The sequence below is a fragment of the Neomonachus schauinslandi genome, chromosome 1 (genome assembly GCF_002201575.2).
Source record: "Neomonachus schauinslandi chromosome 1, ASM220157v2, whole genome shotgun sequence".
Classification (NCBI taxonomy): Eukaryota; Metazoa; Chordata; class Mammalia; order Carnivora; family Phocidae; genus Neomonachus; species Neomonachus schauinslandi.
Window position 1 is genome coordinate 111,834,937 of NC_058403.1, and position 17,969 is coordinate 111,852,905.

The window sequence follows — 17,969 nt, forward strand, 5'->3', positions numbered from 1 at the left end:
TTCTAATTATAATGATTCATTTTTATTATGATCAGTATTAAAAGATCCAAGTAGTTTAATAGACTAGTGGCTTAAAAGAAAGATTGGATCTAGAAAATATCCAGGCAGACAAAAATAAGAATTTAGGATAGAAAAGAAACTTTGACATAAGGCTGTCAGGATTCTCTACTAGTACAGATGTTTCAGGACGTATCTGGCAAGGTGCTTGATGGCCAGCATTGTCTCCTCACAGGTTGGCTGAATCTGGGATTCAGGGAGGGCAAAGCCATATCTGCCTTTGTCCCGGAGTTCAAAGGTAAAGGAATATTTGATTCCTTGGTCATAAGCCCAGTCATCAGAGCCCCCAGCAGCAGGATCTGAAATGTGCAAAGAGCAGAAAAAAAATGAACAAACCCCCAAAACACTAAATCCAGGAAGGAAATTAAAAAAAAGAAAAAAGCCAGCTTTCTTTTATAATTACCACTGTTGCATTGGGCAAAATATTATAGGTAGGCCAATTTTCTTTCTTTCTTTTTTTTTTTTTAAAGATTTTATTTATTTATTTGACAGAGAGAGAGATAGAGAGAGCAGGAACACAAGCAGGGGGAGTGGGAGAAGCAGGCTTCCTGCCGAGCAGGGAGCCTGATGTGGGGCTCGACCCAGGACCCTGGGATCATGACCTGAGCCGAAGGCACGCTTAACGACTGAGCCACCCAGGCGCCCGGCAGGCCAATTTTCTAGAAAACTGGATTATAAAAGATACGGAGGGCAGTTTTAAAAAATCAGTCCAATCTTACCTCTAAGCCTAATTAGTGGCAATGATGTGTTTAATACCCCAGGAAGTATGTAATTTATAACATAACCTTCTCACTGTGCTTGTATACTGTGGTAAACTATATCATATGTAATTTGTTTACAAAATATAGATAATTTCTGGGGAAGGCTGCATGATGACTGGTGATAGGCGCGAACTCCAAACCCCAAGGAAACAGTGCTGATGAAATCAGAGCACCTTGAGGGCAGGGCTGGGCCTTTGTTTGTGTTTCCTCAGGGCCTAGCAGATGGTCTGGCCGAGGTTAGGCATTTGTTCAGTTCTTCAATCAGTAACAGTTACTATGTCACTGCCTTGTAGATTTTCTATATGTTAAGTCACTAGGTCATTTTTTCGTTCATTCATTCATTCATTCTTTCATCTATTTATTCAGTCAACGGTTGTACAGCCCTCACTGAGCAGTGGGCCGTGGGCTCTCCTCTGGAGATGCCGGAATAAAGGAAAGACGTGACTTCTGTCCTCCAAGGGTTTACAGTATAATGAAAAAAGAATCCTCACTGAACTAGTCTGCATAAAACATATAAGAACTTCACAGTATATGACTAGGTGGGCTACTTCTGCTAGAACCCCCTTAGGAAAACACTGTACCCTATATGATTCAGAGCAGGTTAAAAAAGGACGAGAGTATAGAAAACCATATTCTACATAAAACTTAAAAACAAAACCCAGGATTGGAGCCTCTCCAACTGCATGGGAGGCCCTGTGATAACAGGACTGGGCCTTTTCCCTTGTATTTCTAGTCCTTTCAGATCTGGGGCAAAAAGAAATCATACAAAGGCAAAGGAAACTATAAGTAGAAATTTAAAATGGGGCCTGCATAATGTGCCTTCCCAGTGAAATTTAAACTCTGTAGCATCTAAGTGAAATCTGGGGCCTAGCCCCTACCTAACTCTCTTGCTGTGTGTCTCTTGCCACTTGGCTCGAACACACCGAGTGACTGGTCAGAGGGGCTGACATCTACCCCTGGAGAGTGGCTTGAGCCTGAATTAGCCCTCGCATCTGTAGTCTGTTTAGTCAGGAAGACACTCCTTCTTATACTTTTCTTCAGCAATTGTCTTTCCAGGTAAAGCTTCTGGGTCATTATCCTGGGCAGTCATCCCCGATGCTGTGGGATGGGCTGGTTGGTGCTGGAGTGTGCTCTTTCCTTGTGCATCCTCTATCATAACATCTAGCACCCCTATATTTAGTTTTCCTGCTGCCTTTCTGTGGATTCTTCGAAGACTGTGCTGGTTCCCCAACTTCCCTTTCTCCTTTTCTCTTGCCTTCTCTCCATCCGCCCTTCCTTTCTTTCCTAGCACCTAGTGAGGACCTGGCACATAGTGGTGGCTGCTCAATGGATGTTTACCGAGCACAAGTGTTTTCTTGGGTTGGAGGGGATACTTTTTCTGAACAGAAAACTGATGACATGTCATATAAAAAATCCACTGTCAGGCAAAAGCCACATGCTTTAAATGATCTGAAAGGAAAGGCTCTGGGAACCATTTGTCGCCCTTTTAGGTGTGTGGTCTCGTTGCACAGTTCTGAAGCCAAGACTCACAGATTGTTGTAGCTCCTGGGCCATATGTGTACTTGGTGCCATGCAGGGTGGCAAGTTCTTTTACGGTAGCTTTCGCCAGGGCATTCTGCAAAAGAACCAGCAGTTCGTGAGTAAATACATAAAAGCACATACTGACAAACAAACAAACATCTGTACCTTATTTTTTTTTTATTCTTATGTTAATCCCCATACATTACATCATTAGTTTTAGATGTAGTGTTCCATGATTCATTGTTTGTGCATAACACCCAGTGCTCCATGCAGAACGTGCCCTCCTCAATACCCACCACCAGGCTAACCCATCCTCCCACCCCCCTCCCCTCTAGAACCCTGTTTGTTTTTCAGAGTCCATCGTCTCTCATGGTTCGTCTACCCCTCCAATTTCCACCGCTTCATTCTTCCTCTCCTGCTACCTTCTTCTTCTTCTTCTTTTTTTTTTTTTCTTAACATATATTGCATTATTTGTTTCAGAGGTACAGATCTGAGAGTCAACAGTCTTGCACAATTCACAGCGCTTACCAGAGCACATACCCTCCCCAGTGTCTATCACCCAGTCACCCCATCCCTCCCACCCCACCCCCCACTCCAGCAACCCTCAGTTTGTTTCCTGCGATTAAGAATTCCTCATATCAGTGAGGTCATATGATACATGTCTTTCTCTTTTTGACTTATTTCGCTCAGCATAATACCCTCCAGTTCCATCCACGTCGTTGCAAATGGCAAAAAGATCTCATTCCTTTTGATGGCTGCATAATATTCCATTGTGTATATATACCACATCTTCTTTATCCATTCATCTGTCGATGGACATCTTGGCTCTTTCCACAGTTTGGCTATTGTGGACATTGCTGCTATAAACATCGGGGTGCACGTACCCTTTCAGATCCCTACTTTTGTATCTTTGGGGTAAATACCCAGTAGTGCAATTGCTGGATCGTATGGTAGCTCTATTTTCAACTTTTTGAGGAACCTCCATACTGTTTTCCAGAGTGGCTGCACCAGCTTGCATTCCCACCAACAGTGTAGGAGGGTTCCCCTTTCTCCGCATCCCCGCCAACATCTGTCGTTTCCTGACTTGTTAATTTTAGCCATTCTGACTGGTGTGAGGTGGTATGTCACTGAGGTTTTGATTTGGATTTCCCTGATGCCGAGCAATATTGAGCACTTTTTCACGTGTCTGTTGGCCATTTGGATGTCTTCTTTGGAAAAATGTCTGTTCATGTCTTCTGCCCATTTCTTGATTGGATTCTTTGTTCTTTGGGTGTTGAGTTTGATGAGTTCTTTATAGATTTTGGATACTAGCCCTTTATCTGATATGTCATTTGCAAATATCTTCTCCCATTCTGTCGGTTGTCTTTTGGTTTTGTTGACTGTTTCCTTTGCTTTGCAAAAGCTTTTTATCTTGATGAAGTCCCAATAGTTCATTTTTGCCCTTGCTTCCCTTGCCTTTGGTGATGTTTCTAGGAAGAAGTTGCTTCGGCTGAGGTTGAAGAGGTTGCTGCCTGTGTTCTCCTTTAGGATTTTGATGGACTCCTGTCTCACATTTAGGTCTTTCAACCATTTGGAGTCTATTTTTGTGTGTGGTGTAAGGAAATGGTCCAGTTTCATTTTCCTGCATGTGGCTGTCCAATTTTCCCAACACCATTTGTTGAAGAGACTGTCTTTTTTCCATTGGACATTCTTTCCTGCTTTGTCGAAGATTAGTTGACCATAGAGTTGAGGGTCCATTTCTGGGCTCTCTATTCTGTTCCATTGATCTATGTGTCTGTTTTTGTGCCAGTACCATACTGTCTTGATGATGACAGCTCTGTAATAGAGCTTGAAGTCCGGAATTGTGATGCCGCCAGCTTTGCTTTTCTTTTTCCACATGCCTCTGGCTATTCAGGGTCTTTTCTGGTTTCATACAAATTTTAGGATGATTTGTTCCATTTCTTTGAAAAAAGTGGATGGTATTTTGATGGGGATTGCATTGAATGTGTAGATTGCTCTAGGTAGCATTGACATCTTCACAATATTTGTTCTTCCAATCCATGAGCATGGAACGTTTTTCCATTTCTTTGCGTCTTCCTCAATTTCTTTCATAAGTATTTTATAGTTTTCTGAGTACAGATCCTTTGTCTCTTTGGTTAGATTTATTCCTAGGTATCTTATGGTTTTGGGTGCAATTGTAAATGGGATCGACCCCTTAATTTCTCTTTCTTCTGTCTTGTTGTTGGTGTATAGGAATGCCACTGATTTCTGTGCATTGATTTTCTATTCTGCCACTTTACTGAATTCCTGTATGAGTTCTAGCAGTTTTGGGGTGGAGTCTTTTGGGTTTTCCACATAAAGTATCATATCATCTGCAAAGAGTGAGAGTTTGATTTCTTCTTTGCCGATTTGGATGCCTTTGATTTCTTTTTGTTGTCTGATTGCTGTGGCTAGGACTTCCAATACTACATTGAATAGCAGTGGTGATAGTGGACATCCCTGCCGCGTTCCTGACCTTAGGGGGAAAGCTCTCAGTTTTTCCCCATTGAGAATGATATTCGCTGTAGGTTTTTCATAGATGGCTTTTATGATCTTGAGGTATGTACCCTCTATGCCTATACTCTGAAGAGTTTTGATCAAGAAAGGATGCTGTACTTTGTCAAAAGCTTTTTCTGCATCTATTGAGAGGATCCTATGATTCTTGTTCTTTCTTTTGTTAATGTATTGTATCACGTTGATTGATTTGCGGATGTTGAACCAACCTTGCAGCCCAGGGATAAATCCCACTTGGTCGTGGTGAATAGTCCTTTTAATGTACTGTTGGATCCTATTGGCTAGTATTTTGGTGAGAATTTTTGTATCCATGTTCATCAGGGATATTGGTCTGTAATTCTCCTTTTTGATGGGGTCTTTGTCTGGTTTTGGGATCAAGGTAATGCTGGCCTCATAAAATGAGTTTGGAAGTTTTCCTTCCATTTCTATTTTTTGGAACAGTTTCAGAAGAATAGGTATTAATTCTTCTTGAAATGTTTGGTAGAATTCCCCTGGGAAGCCATCTGGCCCTGGGCTTTTGTTTTTTGGGAGATTTTTGATGACTGCTTCAATTTCCTTAGTGGTTATAGGTCTGTTCAGGTTTTCTACTTCTTCTTGGTTCAGTTTTGGTAGTTGATACATCTCTAGGAATGCATCCATTTCTTCCAGGTTATCTAATTTGCTGGCATAGAGTTGCTCATAATATGTTCTTATAATTGTTTGTATTTCTTTGGTGTTGGTTGTGATCTCTCCTCTTTCATTCATGATTTTGTTGATTTGGGTCATTTCTCTTTTCTTTTTGATGAGTCTGGCCAGGGGTTTATCAATCTTGTTAATTCTTTCAAAGAACCAGCTCCTAGTTTCGTTGATCTGTTCTACTGTTCTTTTAGTTTCTATTTCATTGATTTCTGCTCTGATCTTTATTATTTCTCTTCTGCTGGGTTTAGGCTTTCTTTGCTGTTCTTTCTCAAGCTCCTTTAGGTGGAGGGTTAGGTTGTGTACTTGAGACCTTTCTTGTTTCTTGAGAAAGGCTTGTATTGCTATATACTTCCCTCTTAGGGCTGCCTTTGCTGCATCCCAAAGATTTTGAACAGTTGTGTTTTCATTTTCATTGGTTTCCATGTATTTTTTTAATTCTTCTTTAATTTCCTGGTTGACCCATTCATTCTTCAGTAGGATGCTCTTTAGCCTCCATGTATTTGAGTTCTTTCTGACTTTCCTCTTGTGATTGAGGTTTAGTTTCAAAGCATCGTGGTCTGAAAATAGGCAGGGAATGATCCCAATCTTTTGGTATCGGTTGAGACCTGATTTATGACCTAGGATGTGATCTATTCTGGAGAATGTTCCACGGGGACTAGAGAAGAATATGTATTCCGTTGCTTTGGGATGGAATGTTCTGAATATGTCTGTGAAGTCCATTTGGTCCAGTGTGTCATTTAAAGTCTTTATTTCCTTGTTGATCTTTTGCTTAGACGATCTGGCCATTTCAGTGAGGGGGGTGTTAAAGTCCCCCACTATTATTGTATTGTTGTTGATGTGTTTCTTTGCTTTTGTTATTAATTGCCTTATATAATTGGCTGCTCCCATGTTAGGGGCATAGGTATTTACAATTGTTAGATCTTCTTGTTGGATAGACCCTTTAAGTAGGATATAATGTCCTTCCTCATCTCTTATTACAGTCTTTGGTTTAAAATCTAATTTGTCTGATATAAGGATTGCCACCCCAGCTTTCTTTTGATGTCCATTAGCATGGTAAATGGTTTTCCACCCCCTCACTTTCAATCTGGGGGTGTCTTTGGTTCTAAAATGAGTCTCTTGCAGACAGCATATCGATGGGTCTTGTTTTTTAATCCAGTCTGATAGCCTGTGTCTTTTGATTGGGGCATTTAGCCCATTTACATTCAGGGTAACTATTGAAAGAGATGAATTTAGTGCCATTGTATTGCCTGTAAGGTGACTGTTCCTGAATATTGTCTGTGTTCCTTTCTGGTCTATGTTGCTTTTAGGGTCTCTCTTTGCTTAGAGGACCCCTTTCAAGATTTCCTGTAGGGCTGGTTTTGTGTTTGCAAATTCCTTTAGTTTTTGTTTGTCCTGGAAGCTCTTTATCTCTCCTTCTATTTTCAATGACAGCCTAGCTGGATAGAGTATTCTTGGCTGCATATTTTTCTCATTTAGTGCTCTGAATATATCCTGCCAGTCCTTTCTGGCCTGCCAGGCCTCTGTGGATAGGTCTGTTGCCAATCTAATGTTTCTACCATTGTAGGTTACGTATCTCTTCTCCCGAGCTGCTCTCAGGATTTTCTCTTTGTCTATGAGACTCGTAAGTTTTACTATTAGATGTCGGGGTGTTGACCTATTTTTATTGATTTTGAGAGGGGTTCTCTGTGCTTCCTGGATTTTGATGCCTATTTCCTTCCCCAAATTAGGGAAGTTCTCTGCTATAATTTGCTCCATTATACCTTCTGCCCCTCTCTCTTTCTTCTTCTTCTGGGATCCCAATTATTCTAATGTTGTTTCGTCTTATGGTATCACTTATCTCTCGAATTCTGCCCTCATGGTCCAGTAGTTGTTTATCTCTCTTTTTCTCAGCTTCTTTATTTTCCATCATTTGGTCTTCTATATCACTGATTCTCTCTTCTGCCTCATTTATCCTAGCAGTTAGCGCCCCCATTTTTGATTGCACCTCATTAATAGCCTTTTTGATTTCGACTTGGTTAGATTTTAGCTCTTTTACTTCTCCAGAAAGGGTTTCTCTAATAACTTCCATATTTTTTCAAGCCCAGCTAGTATCTTTAAAGTGATGATTCTGAACTCTAGATCTGACATCGTACTAATGTCCGTATTGAATAGGTCCCTGGCAGTCGGTACTACCTCTTGTTCTTTTTGTTGAGGTGATTTTTTCCATCTTGTCATTTTGTGCAGAGGAGAATAGATTAATGAGAGAACAAAATGCTAGCAGAGTAACCATGTCCCCAGAAAATATACTCTAAACAAATCAGAAAAGACCTGAAGGAGTGGAAAAAGAAACGGAAAGAGAGAAAAAAGAAAAAGAAAAAAAAGATAAAGATAAAAACAAACAAAAACAAACAAAACAAAACAACAACAACAAAAAAAACCAGAATGTGATCAAATATGATCAGGATGGTATATAGATCAGTGCCACACACTAGATTTGGGGTGTACTTTGGTCTTTTAGAAGAAAGTGCCTCCCAAAATTTTAAAGAAAGAAAAACTTATATATGTACAAAAATAAGGGTTGATATGATGAAGGGATGGAATATGACTGTAAAGATGGAAATTATAAAAAAATTTATAAAAGGAATTGATAAGAAGTTGTTTGAAAAAAGAAAGAAGAGGATTTAAAAAAAGAAAAAAGAAAAAAAAAGGGAGAGAATGTGATCAGGCAGGGGAGTAGAAAAAACCATATACTAGAGATTTAGGGTATATTTTAATCTGTTAGAAGAAACTATCTCAAAATTTTAAAGAGAGAACAACTTATATATATATGCCAAAAATACGGGTAACTACTATGAAGGGATAGAATATGACTCTAAAAATGAAAAATAAAAATTTTTTTAAAAAAAGGGATTGATAAGATGTTGGTTGAAAAAGGGAAAAAGAAAAATTCAAAAAAAAAAAACAGTTAAAAAAAATTAACTTTGAAAGACTAAAGGATCATGGTAAAAAAGCCATGAATTCTATGTGCAGTATTCCCCTAGGGCTGGAGTTCTGCCATTCTCATTGATCGGTAAACTTGGTCTTGGCTGGCTGTTCTCGCTGATCTTCTGGGGGAGGGGCCTGTTGCCGTGGTTTCCAAATGTCTTTGCCGGAGGCAGAATTGCCCCGCCCTTGCCCCATCCGGGCTAAGTAATCTGCTTGGGTTTGCTCTCCAGAGCTTTTGTTTCCTGCGAACTTTCCGTACAGCTTTGGAGGCGGAGAGTGAAAATGGCGGCCTCCCAATCTCCGCCCCGGAGGAGCCGAGAACTCGGGGCCCCACTCCTCAGTGAGCCCCCAGAGAAAAGCCGTCAGTCACTCCCGTCTCCCCGGTCTCCAGCCACACTCCGTGCTCACCCGGCCTGTGACCGCGCGTTTCTATCTCTGGCACCCGACCCCGGGTGGAGTCTCCAAACCCAGCAGATCCCTGCGGTGCACCCCCGTGGGGCTCCTCCCGGGGGAGGAAGGTGAGTCTCCTCGGATCTGCCGCTTGTTGGGTCCCTGCTGGAGGAGCAGGGGCCTGACTGTGCCGCGGATCCCGGTTTATGGCAACCCTGAGCTGAGAGCCTGTGCCTGGTCTCCGTCTCTGCAGCCGGCTTCCCTGCTCCGTTACCTGGGAGCTCTGCCACACTCAGGCACCCCTGGTCTTTCTGTGACCCCGAGGGTCCTGAGACCACACTGTCCCGGAGGGTTCCACCCCGCACTTAGCCACCAGAGTGACGTCCCTCAGCGGAGCAGACTTTTAAAAGTTCCGATTTTGTGCTCCGCGGCTCTATCACTTGCCAGAAGCGGCCGCCGGAGGCCCCTCCCCCGCCGTCTATCCTCCCGAATATCGCCTCGGATTCACTTCTCCGCACGTCCTACCTTCCAGAAAGTGGTCGCTTTTCTGATGAGAGAGTTGTTGCTCTTCTTTTCTTTGATCTCCTGTTGAGTTTGTAGGTGTTCAGAATGGTTTGATCCCTATCCAGCTGAATTCCTGAGAGGAGACGAAATCCAGGTCTCCTACTCCTCTGCCATCTTGCTCCACCCCCCCATCTGTACCTTATTTTTAAGACATTGAAGAGGCATAAGACACAGTTTGGGTTAGTTTTATTCCTGCTCAGTGCCCATCCAATTTTTCTCTCTAACCTGGTCATAGGATCCAAGCGATTCTTATGAAAGTACGTCTTCCCTAAATGCCCTCTGCAAGCACTCACTCTGAGCTTCCCTCTGAATGTGTCATACTGTGGCAACACCGTTTGCTGGCCTCTGAGTTTTCAGTGACTTTTTCTGTCTTTTATCTCCATGTCTTCAGGGTCCAGGCCAAGGCTTACCACTTAGTGGTTGTCCAGGAACTATTTGTTGGAACTCTGAAGATAATTAGCATCTTACCCTCTTATTTGAGAATTAGGTCTTTACATTCATTTTAAATAATTATTGCAGTAAAGTATGGGTCCTAGCAGTAACTTCTATTTTGTCAGAGGACAATCTTTTACTTTCTTTTCTTTTTTATTTACATAGAACTTAGTGTGTCTTTTTTTCCCAGGTATTCTTCCTTAGGCTTGTCAAACATTTGTTTTTTTAAATTTTAAAATCAAACATTTTGTTTTTTTACATTTTCTACTATTCTATGATTTGCTTAGTTTAGGCTAGAGAAGTGAGGCTACAGCAACCTGTAACTGTCCCAGATATCACATTCATTGATTTAGTAAAATGTCACTGTGTATTAGGAATTAGGTTATGTGTAAGGATTAGTTTGGCAAATCTATATTGTCTCTGGAGCTTGTAAGAGAAAAGCAGGAGACAAGGAGGTCTTTGTGGTTGAGGTTTTCTACCTAATACAGGTAAACAAAAATCAAATACATACAAAATAACCCCCAACAAAACAAAACAAAAACTACCTGGAAATGTGGCAGGTTATAAAGTGAGGATAAGATAGAATTATATGAGCTGGGGCAGGAGTATTAAAAGCTACACATATGAATGATTGGATACTCAATACAGTGTTCTGCCAACATAGAAATACTAAGGAATTGGCAGTTCCAGGGATGAGGGTGGTTCCAGCTTGGAAGATTTTTAGACTGAAGAATTAGACAACATCTACTCTATTTCAAAATGAAGAACATTTGAATTCCAGAATTTCAAAAAAGCGGCAAGTATTAGCTTATGTGTATTTTTTTCTTTAAGAAGCAGCTTCATTTTCTCAAAAGACCCATTGCTTTTCTGCCTCCCTGACCCCCAACTCTTCAAGGGCAAGGGCTCTGTACCCCCAGCCCCCCTGTGCTGTAAACTTCCTAACATCCACTGACATACTGCGTATTTAAATGAATCACTCGAAAAGTAAGGCCTGACTTGGCTGTCTTGGGAATACAGATTTGAAAATCTGATTGTTTACCACGGGAGAATTAGCCATAATTCATTCTGGTTATGAAACTAGCTATATTTCATACTTTGGCATCATAATTGTGTCTTGTACATATGCTTGGAAAGCGATGAGGTTGGTGATGAAATCAAAATACTCCTAGTTTTACAAAGTCGCAACTTCCCTTAGTCCTTGTTCTAATATCAAAACCAGTTTAGTAGCGTCTTATGTTAAATTGACAAGGGCATGTCTACAAAACTTCAAAGTTCCAGTTCCCAAATTGTTAATGCTTCACTAACCAAGTGGTAAATTAGAAAATTTAAAAAATAATTATAAAATATAAGTCATGATATTGTGGTCCACTGAAATGGTGTAATCAGTTTCTTTGAACTAATTTATTGTTCTCAGAGTTTTGGAACAGTAACTTGAAAATTTTAGGGTTTTACTTCCATTTTTTTTCCCATCTGGTAAACTAATATATGCTTTCTCTTACTGCATGGAATCTTTACTGTTGTGATCTAAATGTATAGTTCCTGTTGTTTAATCTTATTCTAACCAACCCACTAGAGCTAAGTCTTCTCTCTACCCTTTAATATAAGGCCTATTGCAGATGGAAATGAGAAAAATCAATTAACAATTGCATAGTGTGCAGAATAGATTTAAAACCATCTTGTGGAGATGTGAAACGTGGTGAGGTGCTAATTTTTTTGGTAAGTAAATAGTACATTTTCTACTATTCTGTAATTTGCTTAACTTGCCATTCATCTGAGGACATCTGTAGTTATTTTTCTGTAAGGCAGAACCTCCGATTCTAAAGAACTCTTGTTCCTTCCCTAGTTACCATTCAGAGGCTTTTCATCTGTTCTGGTTTCCCCACCTCCCCCTTTAAGCCTTGAATTATTACTTCTAGTTAGAAATACAATTCTAATAAGTTCTGGGGATCTAAGGTACAGCATTATGACTATGATTAGCAGTACTATACTATATACTTAAAGGTTGCTTTGAGAGTAGAGCTTTAATGTTCTCACAATAACAGAACATTAACAGAACAACAAATAACAGAACAACAAAACAGCAATAACAACAAAATGATACTTATGTGAGGTAAAGGATGTGTTAACTAATGTGTTGAACATTTCCCTATATATATGTGCATCAAATCATCACATTGTACCCCTTAACCTCACACAGTGTTATATGTCAATTATATCTCAATAAAGCTGGGGAAAAAAAGATGATTCTGCAATATTAGTTCCAAACATGAGCAGTTATGAAGACTAGAAAAGATTTAAGACAAGAAGATCATTGAAGTTATCTATTAAACTCCTGTGTCTGTTGACCTTCAAGTCTCTTAATGTGTTTATTGGTGTGACATAATATATGAGTTATCTGACAAAACTGAAGGGGCCAGCTTGTGATCTGTTATCTCTTTTGACTTATCAACTTACCATTTTAGTCTTAACTACCGTTAGGGCCACACAAAAATGTTCAGTTTGCCTTTCCTCAAAGTGATACCCAAGCGCTTTCTAAGACTTCCTAGGCATCTTCTGGCAGCAACTGTTCTGCCTTTGGTGCTGACCGCAATATTTAAGATTAATGTTAGTTTAAAAAGGATGTTAATATGTTGCTGTCACTGGTGCACATTGCAGGAACATTTAGTTTGTGTCAGTTTTTACTCTTCTTGTCCTCAGTTGCTCTATCCTCTTGATGTCTACCTCATCACTCATCTTCTGAGTGTCACCTCATCACCACATCTTTCAGTGGCTTTCTCACCTTCTCTTGAAGTCCAGCTTCCTTTCTTGGCCTAAGGGTGTGAGCTAGCCCCTCCCTTCTCTTTCAGTCTGCATCACTTGCTGTGCATTCCGTGTTCCTTTTGAGCTAGGTTTCCCTGAGCTTCTTCCCTATACACCTGTTCCTGCCTCTCCTTACCTCCCTCACTTTGGGTATCCTTCTCCCTTTGTTGGAATCCTCTTCTCGTCTTTGTTCACTTGGAGATTTACTGTTGTTCTTCCAGATTCAGGTTTCGTGTCACCTTCTTTGTGAAGCTGCCCCTAAATCTCTTGGGGAGCATCGATGTCCCCTCCTTTGTGAAGGCTAACACCACTCTCAGAGTTCCTGTCACTCTGTTCTGTAATCCATTGTTTTTGCATCTATTTGCCTCCCAGGTGAGCTCCTTGTGGGAAGGGATTCTTGGCTGTTTATTTTGTATTCTCAACAGATTGTACAGCATCTAGCACATGGTTGGTTGATTGAGTCTTATCCTAGGACTGGGGCATTATAGATGGGCCTGATTTGGGTGGGTGTGCAGGATGCTGAGCTCTGCAAAGGCTGTGACGTATGTGAGTGGCGATAGGGGATGTTTGTGGGGAAGGTGGTGGTACCATGTAGTGATGGTTGATGGGTTGCCACATTTACACAATGACTTCTGCTGTGCATTTTACTTCTTTCCATTAATTTTTTTAAAAATGAAGTCTGCGGCCCCTTTCTCTCTGCCCCTCTGAGGCCAAGAGACAAAAAAATCAGAATAGACATTAATTGACCAAAATATCATATTTTAAATTCCAATGATCTTAACAAAAATCCCTGGAATCAGTGTGGGTCTTTTCTTTTGAAGAGTTCAAATACTTTCACAAATGTTACTCATTTATCTTTCCAGCACTATCTGTCCACATTTCATCGGCATAGAATTTTCTCGCAGAATGGAATGCCACGTGGGGCAGCATGCTCAGTGGGAATGTTCCAACCAAACTGGGTGACTGACCCCAGCCAGGAATGGTAAAAGAGAGATAATTCCTGCATTTGCTAAAACGTTAGAGTGGTAACTCCTTTCCCTTGTACATTTCTGTAAAAAGGGACTAAGACAGCTGACGAAAGACCCGCAGAAGCAATAGCACATCAGAAAGCATGATCCACATCTTGAAACTCCAATTACAGACACTTTCTTTACAACCTGTCATTTGAGGGACATCTTACATCCTTGCTCAATGGGTTCAAAATAAGAACTAACATTTACATAAAACCTTAGACTTTACAAAGAGCTCTTGATAAGAGCTAGATATTTTTATCCCCATTTTACGGATAAAAGAACTGAAACTCAGAGAGGATAAAAGAACTTTCCCAAGGGCATGCAGCCCCATAAGTGGCTGACTTGAGCTAGGTTCTTCTTGCTTTAAATCCTGTGCTCTTTTTCACTTCTCCTTGTGGCCTTCGAATACTTCAAAAGAAGTGTTGCTGGAGCTGGTTTTACCAATTGTAAAGAACAGAAGGAAGCTAAATATAAATCAGCCTCAGAGAAAACTTTGCTTTCAGTCAAGGCCAAACATGGCCAGCCTTTATTAATCCTTAGATATGAGTTTCCTACCATGTCTTATGCATGTTCTCTTTTGTCACCTGTTTTCTTAAAAAGAGGCCTTGGTCATAGAGCAAAAGACAGAGAGAGTCTAAAATGTCACATCTAACTCAAAGCCCAAGAGACAAAAGACCAACTAGTGTAATGTTTCCCAGGCTCTGAGCTCCAGGGGGCTGGTAAGATGAATAAGGCGAGGGTGTTCTTTCCACTGACCTGCCTTCCCAGGTAACATGTGATCAGGAAGCTCCTGTCTCATGGCTGTGCTCATGGTCCTCATTGCAAGCCAGCGTCATGGGAGGTGGGGGGCTGCCTCTTCTAATCTTCCACTGGTCCATTATTACAGTACAAGAAAACAAAAATTCCAAACTGACTATGTGGTCTAAGCCAGTTCGAAGAAATTTTCTCCAGAACTTTGTTTCTAACTTGAAGTTCTGAGTTTAATTGCTCCTCTGGGTGAATACATGTGATAATGGAAGCATCAAAATGATCTTAACTGTGGTTTCCTTCCTTCTGTTCTGTGATAATGGGTAACTTACACCAAGGGACCAATGAGGAATTTAACTTTTATAATTTTGATGCGAGAGGAGAAGCCTGCCAGGACTACAAGCAGGCCCTGAGGAGAAAACCTTTGGGATTTGAAAAAACAAATATGTTTCTGAGAAAAACAGGAGGGTAAACAAGCATGGGCTCTGGTTGCAAAGCCCGAGATTCGAGAAAGGCAAGGAGTTAGGGAAAGGCTTGGCTTGGGAGAGCAGGGCCTGCCCGTCTTGGCAGAGCCCATGGGGAGTGTGGGAATGCTTTCGCGGATGTAAAGCAGTTTTTTTCTTTGGCTGATCTGCATGCATATTTTTAGGCTCTTGAAAATTCAAGGAGAATGTGAAACATGAGTCAGCTGAAGTTGCAAAGTCTAGAGCATTTTTATGTGTGCGCGTGTGTGGAGGTGGTACTTCTTCCAAATAAATATTAAAAATATTAAAAATAAATGCTATATAATGGGAATGTGCTGGATCTCTTGCATGTTAGATTTGTAGAACATTGTAAACTGTTTGTGAGGAGGGTGAAAGCCAGGGGCCTTTAGCCAGGAATGTGACTCTGCTCTTATCTTAGCTTAAAGCAGGGTTTCTCAACCTTGGCACTCTTGACATGTGGGCTGGAGAATTCTTTGTCGTGGGGGCTGTCCTGTGCATTGTAGAATGTTTATCAGCATCCTCTGGCCTCTACCCACTAACTAGATGCCTATAGTACTCCCACAGTTACAACAACCAAAAATGTCTCTCTAACATTGCCAAATGTCTCCTAGGTGTAGGGGAGAGGGCAAAATGAGTTTGAAAGAAATGAGGTAAAAGACATAATTAGGGTAAACATGAGTGTATTTTGGAGAAAGAATTAAAAAGGAAGACAACTCATTTCGAAGGCGCTCTGAATGCCTATCTTCTTTGCTGATGATAGTGCAAGTGTCTCTTAAACACTGCTGTTAGGTCAATGCTGCTAAAATACCCTCTACCAGCAGGGTTGCCAGACTTCGCCAAAAATACAGCATACCTAGTTAAATGTAAATTTCAGATAAACAGTGAATACTTTTTCAGTATAAGTCTGCAATATTTGGAAAATAGTTACACACTAAATATTATTTATTGTTTATCTGAAATTCACATCTAACTGGGAGTCCTATATTTGCAATCCCATTTACCAGGTTTCTGGCTCCAGGGCCTGCTATGACACAGGACTCATTGTGACATTTAAGTCTCTCGGTAATCTCATTACCTCACTTTCACTCTTTCTTCACAAGGAACACTGGAAACAGGCTATTTTTCAATCCTATTGTTGGACATTTGTTGACTCTTTTCTCTGCCTAAAATGCACTCTTCTGTCCTCTGTTGCCCAAATCCTGCCCATCCTTCAAGGCCCAGAATAAATGAGGTTTCTTCTTTCTATAACCTTCACTGACTAGCCTCGTTACATATTACCATTTTCCTGCCCTAAATTCCTACTACTGTGCTTAGTTTGAAACTCTAAATTCTGTACTTCTCTTCTATGGTTTCTGATATCTGAGTCTTACCATTTCAAGAAGATCCTATCTTAATAGCAAAAACCATGGTTTGTGCTGAGCACTTAATAGGTACTCAGTGAAATTTCTGGTAATTGTCCAATGAGCTATGTTCTGACCAGGCCTCTGTAGGAGAATTTTAACAGGCCAAGAAGTCTCTTAAAATGTATAGTGATAAATCAACAACCAGTTTCTCTAATTAAATAAATTCTGCAGTTGCCATCTGATTTTTTTTAATATTATAAGTGAAATTTAAAAATTCTGAGAAAATACCTGTCGTGGCTATTTTGTGCCTCAGGTCTTATCTACCTTAGCTGCTGGTAGCCTGCTTGACAGTGGGCCTATGGCCTTGTTATTCTTGTTATTAGGCAGGGACATGGGGACAGCTGTGATTGGGTGTGCACATGGCCCTGCAATTATCCACCTTCTAATCACAACGTTTCTTCCCTCTGATTTTTATGTTTCTCTCTAATCATGGTCTTGCTTTATGCTCACATGCTTGGGTGAAGCAGTGGATTTCTATCTTGGTGGCTCATTAACTCAAATTTTAATTAAGAGGTAGGGAGGTGCCACTGGACTGGAAGGTGTTAGGTTTTAGAAATGGATTCTTATCTTTTGGTCAAGTTTAATAATTTTTCAGAAAGACTGTCATCTTTCTCCTGGTTAGTGAATATATGGCCATGAAAGCATAGGGCCAGAATCATGAAGACTGGGTACTACCTGAGAAGTTAGGCATCTCAGCTGACCAGAGCAAATCCTTAGCAATGTCCAGGGACAGAGGTAATAAGGTATTTGTGGGATGAAAGACTATTTGATGAATGTTCTGCAGAACGGCTACATGGGGTACCAGCATAGAACATGGCCACACAAATATGTGTGGGTGTCTTTGGAAATTGGGGCAGTCTAGGAAATTCTTCAGGATCCAATAGGTCTGGGCCCAAGGCTGCCTGTATTACTGTGTTGGCTTAGCCAAGCCTTCATTGTTTCAGCTGGAAAATGAGAAAGGAGAACCAGAGAAATTCCAAGATTTCCAGCTGTAAAGTTCTGTGCTTCTAATGTAGAAATGTGGTGTGAGTGGCATGCATATCAGCTTCCAATTTGGTCAGTCTGGGGACTGGGTCAAGATACTTAGTTGACCAGTTATTATTCTGCATTCTTGCTTTTGGACTTAGAAATGGTATTATGATAATAATAATAATAATTATTATTAACAGTGCCACGTAGGTCTTTTTTGGGGGAAGGCAGACCAAAGATTTGGACCTTCTTCCATGCTCAGTAAATGTGAAGATACGGATAGGTTTGGGAACCTTTTCAATTAAGTCGCCTTCATAAGAGGAGACTTACTCTGACCATAAAGAGGTCATATAATTCAATATTTCATTATCCCTCAGAATTTTGAAAATGTAAAGTATATTCTTTTTGTGGGCCTTAAAACTTCCTGTGAAGATAGTGATAGCTTCATACTGAAGAAGTCAACACTGAGGAACTGGAAGGCGTTTGAAGCCTTGGAAACTCACAGTATACTTGTATTTTTTCTTTAAATAATATAGTATGTGTAAAAGCAGTTAGCAAACTGAAAAGCATTATTTTTGTAAGGTATTTTTATGATCTTTCATACTTTTTACTGATCTGCTGTAGATATATTTTTTGGTAGCTTTCTTTATAATC

The 17,969-nt window shown here is 40.6% G+C and overlaps 1 protein-coding gene across 1 annotated transcript in view; it reads right to left on the minus strand.

Annotated features, from left to right (window-relative positions):
* The window catches only part of CPB1 (carboxypeptidase B1), a 41,204-nt gene continuing 23,235 nt past the window's right edge, over positions 1-17,969 (minus strand). Inside the window, exons 10-11 of the mRNA XM_021685990.1 lie at positions 2,349-2,433; positions 1-356 (exon numbers count right to left, since the gene is read on the minus strand). Coding sequence (XP_021541665.1) covers positions 169-356; positions 2,349-2,433 — 273 coding nt within the window. The 3' untranslated portion in view covers positions 1-168. The remainder of the gene's footprint in view (positions 357-2,348; positions 2,434-17,969) is intronic.